The following is an 8054-nucleotide window of genomic DNA, read 5'->3' on the forward strand; positions in this document are numbered from 1 at the left end:
ACTTATCATAAATTTTTATTGTGTGTCGAGTGGGCAACACCGGCCACAGGTGCAGTGCATTTATTTAAAAAGTATGTTAAGTTGTAGGCACTGTCTACAGTAGCTGTGGTCATTAGTGGCTTTACTCACTGCCAGTTTCAATAACTCTATGTAACAATTACTGTAGTTACTTTCATACGATTTTGACAGGTTGTAAAAATAGTATGAAAGTAACTACCAGTCATTAGTAGATAGAGTTATTGAAACTGGCAGTTAGAAATCACTACTATCTACAGTTAAGTGCATCACCAGTCACCAGACTGAATCTCTGGGTGCCCCCTTTCCTTTCCTAAACACTTATACTTTGCTGTTTCTCTCTGAAGTGTAATGGATGGAATAAAGAAATAAATTGAATTATAAACCTTTACTTACATTTTATTTCATCCTAAGTAAAATAAATTACAAAAGTGATAGTGATCTTATAATAACAGCCTTTTTTATACAAAATGGAATGAAATTATTTTAACTCCGCTCTAGACCCATGATTTTAGAGTTTGATTGTTTATATCTCAGTATGCTCCATAGAAGAAAAAGCATGGATACATTAAGTTACAATCTTAAATGCTACCTGTAAAAAAGATTTATACTCTCACTGTTGAATGTCTGTATCACAATACCTGAGTCTACTTTCATAGTTCAGATTTATCACCTTTGGTATTCAAGTTTTCGTACAAGCATGAGTCATCGGTGCCCTGCAGTGCGTGCTTGGTGCACAGGTGCAGCTTCAGGTCCGTGTCCCCCTGGTGGTTCCAGTACCAGTCCTCCACCACCTCCTCATTCTCTTCTAGCAGACTCTCGCACTGTGTCTTCATGTGTGTGATCTCAGCCGAGGGCTTGTCCCATAGCTCAAGTGGAATACCCAGATCCACTTTGACACCCTTATCCACTAGTCCATGCAAGGTCTTGAACGTTTGGCTCATACCTTTGGCGAACCTGGTGCTGTCCCCGCGCTCTTTGTGGATATTGTACTCCAATATCTTGTCGCAGACTCCCTCCAGTGACTCGATGAGTCGCAGCTCAGACTTTTGATACTTTGTTTTCTTCTTCGGTTGAACATCATCGAGAGAGTAGCCGATCTCGATGACATCGTGGGACTTCCCCGTCTCCTCGAGCCGGCTTTGAAGTTCCGTCGCGAGGATCTTGCAAACTTCGCATCTGTTAGCGTATTTAACTCCTACATCTTCCTCTGACTTGACTTCAACTTCGTTCGCACAATATGATGAATAACTAAATAGAACCAGTACTAATAAAATTGATTTATTCATATTTTAGGACAAATTTGAAATTACAAAATACCTAGTAATAGTAAGCACGATTTGACGAATTTACACGAATTTATTTTCCGAACTAAAAGAAAGAAGACACAGAATAGAATAGAATCTCAAATGTCAAAACAAACCAAAGTTTCCACGACCCAATGAAGACCATAGTAAAAAGTGCGTTTCATTTCGTCATTGGTTGGTTATTATATATTATATGCCGTTATGTTGGCAGCAATGGTAATAAGTGTTGCCACAAAATTTAAAAAAATAAGCTTCCCAAAAAAATTGTGATTTTACCTTTATTAAGTTTATTAATGTTAAGAAAAAATATATTTCTCTCAAGCCTTTTTACCGACGGTCTGAATATTATGAGCAGGGTAATAGGATATTTGATATATTACTTAAAATAATAAATTGTAGCTCCCTGACATTGAAAAATAGTTAGGTTTCGCTTAAAGTAGCTAAGTTGGCAATATTAGAGCCTTGACAGACAGGAGAGCCAACACAACGGCTTATATAATATTCTATTTCTATGAAACGTAGTCTTGAATGACAGATTTTTATATCGTGAAACAAGGTAGAAACACTGGTGAATAATTATTTTTTCCTTGAAATCCAACAAATCATGAATGAATCCCATATTAATCCAACAAAATGTATGGATTTGTCAATTTTGGAAGTTCACTGACAGCTCATAAAATTCAATCATAGATGGCGCTAGACCTTCAAGAAGCCGTGGTAGTTTAGCGCCATCTATGATTTAGTTCATTTTTTTTCGAAGTTTTCTAGGGATAGACGAGACGAGACGGGGCGGCGATTACGGTGCGGCACAGAAGTGTTCCTCATAAAATCATAAATTAAATATTCACACTCCCCTAGAGCATAATTATAACCACTACAATATGTAACATGTACTTGGTAACTATTAACTTCTAATAATGAAAACAACAATTATTCGTGAATTTGTATTTCAAAACAAAAAAAATCCTCTAAACACTTCTCCCATTCTAGGTTAACTTCCTTTGCAAGTGTGATTTCTTGAAATACTTCACTTACATATTTTTTTATGAAACCTAATTTTTCAAACATATTTATTGAAATGTCATTGTTGAGTGAAATTTTTGCCTCATATCTTTTTAGCTTGAGATACTTTATACCATATAAAAGCATTAGTATTACAGATTCATATCCAAGTTTTTTACCCCTTGAAGCTGCTTCTGCTATCATTATTTCAATTTCACCTGTTTCTGTTTCTCGATCAGTTATAAATATGTTGGTGTCACCAATCATTGATTCTGAAAAATATAAGGTAAGTAAATATTAAATATTGTTGTATAATAAATTATGTATAGTATAATAATATACACAATATTATTTAAAAAGTTTTAAATAACTAGTTCATTGATGTTGATTCTGAAGGCAGAAATTCTAATTTTAACGCTGTCAAACTAAAAAATTTGCTAGCATAAAATGACATTTACGGAAACAATCATAGAGTCGAATTATAAACAAAGAAATTAAGGTTTTGACATCGCTAAATTTAAAATTTCTGCCTTCAGAATCGATATCATTATTATTTTAAAAAATACTTACCTACTTCATCCCCAGTAGTTTCATATTTAACTTTATCTAGTACTATGAATGTACACTCTGAAAATAATACACTTATTGTAAATATGCAGTCATAATCATAATTTAATGTAAGTGCAAAAATCTATCTCATGGATGATATAAGTACTTTAGAAAACAGTTCACCCAATGTCAGATACATGAATGTGAACTAAATATTGAAAACAAGACACAATAACTTCCTGGCGTGTCTGTGTTCTATAGGAAGGCTGCTTAAATTGTAAAGGTATTATTTGGCGTATAATAAGGGTACATGATCCACGTTGCAGCTGCAAAAAGGGATCATTGCGATGCTTCTTTACAAATATAACTTACTGTCATTGTCTTCTCTCCAAGATTTTTGCATTTCATATTCTTCTTCTAAAGTGAGAGGTTCTGATGCTGTAAGTTTCTGAAGTTCCTCTGATTTCATCCATTCATGATATCTGTGATAGGTACATAATATTTAGATTTATTTATTTACCTATGACAGGTTAAAACAAAATATTGTATAACCTAAAACCGTATTAAATGTTTAATTACTTGGGGACATGATAATGCCTGTAAGGAACTAATATAACATTTCTCCCTTTAATTTTTATAGAACTGTTAAGTTTCATTTTTATTTCAAGAAAGATAAATGTGGATAAATAAAATAATTATGTACAAAACAACATGAAAACAACTACATAAATGTCATAAATACCATAGACTATATTATGCTATAGTTCACAGAGTAAATTATTTGAACAGACGAAGCCAGGGCTGCTAGATGTAAAAAACTGAAAATGACGCGAGGGTATATTAGGTACTTCCATGGAGCTTTTTACTTTTATTTAACCCTAGAGTAGTCGCGCCTTTTTGTGTGACGCGAGTGCTCGCGTGGGGAGCATTTTGCCGCCCATATGAAAATGTATTTTTTGGACACTTAATAAATACGATAACTTATAAATGTATATAATTTGAATAAAATGAATCATATGGTATTAGAAAAAGTAATATTTATAGTTTTAATATTATAATTTTTCACTATATGACCTATCGTTCATGCTTTGGGAAAATTTCTGACCTTTTAGGTATCAATGTGTCTTAAGCCACACAAAATCAACAAATCTCAAAATTATTAAAAAAAATTGACTTTATCGTCACCTAGAGCATTTATTTCAGCAATACAATCCTGAAACATGAACTTAAAGTGTTCGTTGCACAGTAACTTTCTTCATGTATTGCACCCTTTTTTGACCTGCTATTTTTCTTATATGGACATAGTTATAAGCATGTACCCTCCCTTCTTTAGGGTGTTTTTTGTTGGTCCGATGGTACAAAACGGGGGATTGGTACCACCGGACCAACAAAAAACACTTATGTACTGTCCATATGTAAGATTTTATTGTTAAACGTGGTGTAGTTATGGGCAGAGCTATTTCTTTCAGGTAAATTCTTCGAAAAATGAACTGGTTAGCAAATTAACAAAGTTATATCGTAAATCGAATGTAAACTAAAATAAATACATACCTACATTACATTTATTGGTGGATATTTTGAGCACATTTTGTTCAGTATTATTTTCTTACCTGAAAAAGCCACAAAAGGCATTAGAAGCTTTGTGAAATGTGTGTTGTACAAAATTAATATTGGTTTCTTTATGTGTGTTGTATCTTATACATTACACAGTTTTATCATTTCAGTGCCTAAAATGAAGCAGCAGTATCAGACAGAGAATAGATTAGGTTGGCTATATGGTTTGCTGGCTCTACTATTGGCGGTCTGCGTGATATGTATTGGGGTGCCGTATTACCACTGGCGCACCGCGCTGCGTCAGTGTCCTGGCTTCTATACGGTGAAAACCTGCGGCTGTATCCTGTATGGAGAAGTCAAATACCGCCACTTCGGCGGAAGTTACGACTGGGTCTGTCATTACGCCGTGTTTGCCCCTCTGCCGCTTATACCGTATGCTGTGATAATGGCACTATTCCACATGTATAGAGTGTGCACCAATAAAGTTGGACAGTATGAAAATAAAAATACAAGAAATATGAAAGAAATGTAAGATATTTCCGTGATACTAACTTAATGCTATATGATTTAATTTGCTAAGTTAAGACTGATTTAGGTGGGAGATAGGCGTAGTAACTACGAGTAAGTACGCGTACTTACAGCTCGACGAACTTTTTTGTTAGTGAAGTACGTGAATTCAAGGTGACAAACGAGTGAAAAAGGGCGTCGAGCCACAAGTACGGCGTACTTACTCGGACGTTACGTCTATCATCAGCAGACACCAATATAAGTACTCAATTTCATTATGTGGTTTCTGAAGGCACAAATCCTTATTTTTGTAATGTCAAGACCTCAAATTCTTTGTTTAAATTTATATTGTGTATTAGCTTATATCTCATTTTCCATTGGCAAAATGTACCAATAGTTTGACATCACAAAAAATACATATTGTGCCTTCAGAATCGACATCAATATCTACTTAAGTAGTAGGTACTTACCTATGATTCTAACATTTTCAAGTATTGTACTTATTGAATTTCAAGAATCAGTGAGAAAAACGACGGAGCCATACACTTAGTTCAATCTAAGGCCATACATTGCTGGGTCCCATCTACGGTTGTTGCGTGCATATTCGCCATCTACAACTTTGTACACGCCTCCATCCTAACTGATGGCTATCTGACTACTTGTAATCAGTATAGAGGATATCTAGCCACGGTAAGCTAGCATAATATGTTTTTTGTCTTCATAGAAATAGGTACTTTCGTTACTTTATCATTTATTTCCTCAGAAATTCGATGAATCAGGAGACTATGCCACCGCCATCCACTTCCGTCTGACGTGTCAGGCAATTTTCGACTTTATAGACTACATAGAGAAGGATCCTTATGTCGAAGATCAATCCACAGTGGATATCATCCACACCGGTTTGGCGCTGCAGTCTGCTATCATCACCGCTTGGCTCGCAGTGGCGCTGTGGATCATCGTCGCGATCACGCCCAAGGCCAGTACGATGAGCCCTTGTGTTTGCCTTGTGTCTGTGGTATGTTTGCAGTGCAGAAAGGAAACATTCGAATAACATTCTGTATAAAAAGAAATGAATCAAAACAAAACATTATGAATGTTATTAGGTATTGTTTTAAACCAAATGATAAGAATGTATATATAATCGAATATTTTTACCTTTCAGAAATGAAATCAAACAAACAGAGAAAGACCTTCCGAAAATAAATTAAAAAACCGGCCAAGTGCGAGTCGGGCTCGCGCACAAAGGGTTCCGTAGCAGCAAATCAAAATTACAGTTAAATCAACCTATCTCAAAAACTATAAGAGATACTTTGATCAAACCAAAAATCGTTGAAAGAGTTAATTAGCATGCATCACCTCTATTTTTTTTAGAATTTTATACCCCGTAGTTATAAAAATAGAGGGGGGGGGACATACTTTTTACGACTTTGAGAGCTGATATCTCAAAAACCGTTCACTTTAAGAAAAATGTTTTTTAGAAAACTTTATATCATTTTAAAAGACCTTTCCATTGATACCCCACACGGGTATGTACATCGAAAAAAAAAATTTCATCCCTCAGTTACATGTATGGGGGGCCCCACCCCCAATTCTTTTTTTTACTATTTAGTGTCATATTTTTGTAGCGGTTCATACAACACATATTCCCATCAAATTTCATCACTGTAGTACTTATAGTTTCCGAGTAAATCGGCTGTGACAGACGGACAGACGGACAGACGGACAGACGGACATGACGAAACTATAAGGGTTCCGTTTTTGCCATTTTGGCTACGGAACCCTAAAAAGGGAAAAAGCCTATAAAACCTCTGTTGACCATAAATTTAAAGTCTTTCTTTTCGGTTATTTTTTTTATTGTTTTAATAAAAGTTTCAATTTTAAGTATATCGATCAGTATTTTATTTTAAATAACTATTTGAATTTTTAATAACTCTATCTATCCATAGCTGACAGACACTTTCATATGATTTTGACTGAATGCAACTTTTTATGTGTCGTCAAAATCGTATGATAGTAACAACTAGCAGCTATCAATAGATATATAGCTGAACACAAAAGAGTAGAGATTAATGTTTTTGGAACTAAACAGATTTAAACCTGGCAATAAAAAAAAACTTGTGATTTGTGGTCTGTTTCTATGGTTTGAATGTCAAACTCGCCCTGTTCCTGTATAAACAAATCGAATTTTGCTTAATTTTGGAGTTTTGTGGATTGTTGAGTTTGTTCACGAGGTGAAAATGAATAAAACCATTCGCAGCGAAGCTAGACAGATGATTTACAGCGTTTACCTACGATATTTGGCGGAGAATGAGGCTGGAGAAGTATTAGTCAATATATACGATGTTTATGAAAGAGCAGCGTTTTATACTGGTGAGTAGGTACTTAATTTCTAACCATTAACATACATTGCATATATTTTTTGTAAAAAAGTACTATTTTGATGTAATAGAATGCCTTTCAATGTGTATTTGTTATTCTTATAGAGGTTAGAAAATACTAGTGTCAAACGTTACATGACATCAGGGTCTGGATGCTAATGTTGTTAAAACATCAGGTCTAGATACTTTTTTACTAACCCCCGACTCAAAAAGGGTATCGATAAGTTTTACAGCTGTAGGTGTCTATGTGTGTCGGTCTCTCCGTGTTAGAGTACCTACCTATTGTAAAAATATGTGTAAGAATATGTAAGAGTCGGTATAAATTCCCCAGACATAATAATTAGCAAGTCACTGCTTTTCTGACCAATTAAATAATTTGTTGCAGGAAAATCGGTAAACACAGTTTTAGAAGAATTGCCGGGGCACATTTGAACTTTTTCCTGAGGAAGAAAAAACTGTAATAAAATATCGATGTGTGATACTATCACTTTTCTCCTATAGTAATTACATAATGGGATAACCAACACGTGTTTCAGTGCAAAAAAACATTATGAAATACACAATGAAATAAAAGTTACAGTTGATTTGATTTAATGAAATTCATTCAAGACTGCCCCCCTCTCCCCTACTAATTTCTTCTCTTAACATAAACCTCCCCAAAAAGTGGCATTTTATAATTAGTAAATATTTGAAACATTTCTCGTTTTGATTTTTTCTGCTAAAGTATCGTGATACTTTTGTC

At 34.6% G+C, this 8054-nt stretch overlaps 3 protein-coding genes across 4 annotated transcripts; 1 reads left to right on the plus strand and 2 right to left on the minus strand.

Annotated features, from left to right (window-relative positions):
- Window positions 1-388: 388 nt before the first annotated feature.
- Window positions 389-1377, minus strand: LOC119691196 (protein canopy homolog 4). Its single transcript, XM_038107953.2, has one exon. It carries the CDS (start codon window positions 1302-1304, stop codon window positions 669-671), a length of 636 nt encoding a protein of 211 aa, XP_037963881.2. The 5' UTR covers window positions 1305-1377; the 3' UTR covers window positions 389-668.
- An 869-nt stretch (window positions 1378-2246) lies between these two features.
- LOC119691252 (alpha/beta-tubulin-N-acetyltransferase 9) lies at window positions 2247-3603 on the minus strand. The gene is made up of 4 exons (XM_038108359.2): window positions 3453-3603; window positions 3246-3355; window positions 2895-2951; window positions 2247-2596 (listed from the first exon to the last, which is right to left on the minus strand). The coding sequence occupies exons 1-4, from the start codon at window positions 3527-3529 to the stop codon at window positions 2253-2255; spliced, it is 588 nt and encodes a 195-aa protein (XP_037964287.2). The 5' UTR covers window positions 3530-3603; the 3' UTR covers window positions 2247-2252.
- Window positions 3604-4444: 841 nt separating this feature from the next.
- LOC119691291 lies at window positions 4445-6146 on the plus strand. 2 transcript variants are annotated; one of them, XM_048625976.1, is made up of 4 exons: window positions 4445-4955; window positions 5450-5624; window positions 5698-5949; window positions 6097-6146. In XM_048625976.1, the coding sequence occupies exons 1-4, from the start codon at window positions 4555-4557 to the stop codon at window positions 6100-6102; spliced, it is 834 nt and encodes a 277-aa protein (XP_048481933.1). In that variant the 5' UTR covers window positions 4445-4554; the 3' UTR covers window positions 6103-6146. The 2 variants fall into 2 exon arrangements, with proteins under 2 accessions (XP_048481933.1, XP_048481932.1); XM_048625975.1 differs by lacking the exon at window positions 6097-6146 and having other exon boundaries at window positions 5698-6082.
- Window positions 6147-8054: the final 1908 nt, after the last annotated feature.

Source organism: Plutella xylostella, chromosome 15 (genome assembly GCF_932276165.1).
Source record: "Plutella xylostella chromosome 15, ilPluXylo3.1, whole genome shotgun sequence".
NCBI classification, from domain to species: Eukaryota; Metazoa; Arthropoda; class Insecta; order Lepidoptera; family Plutellidae; genus Plutella; species Plutella xylostella.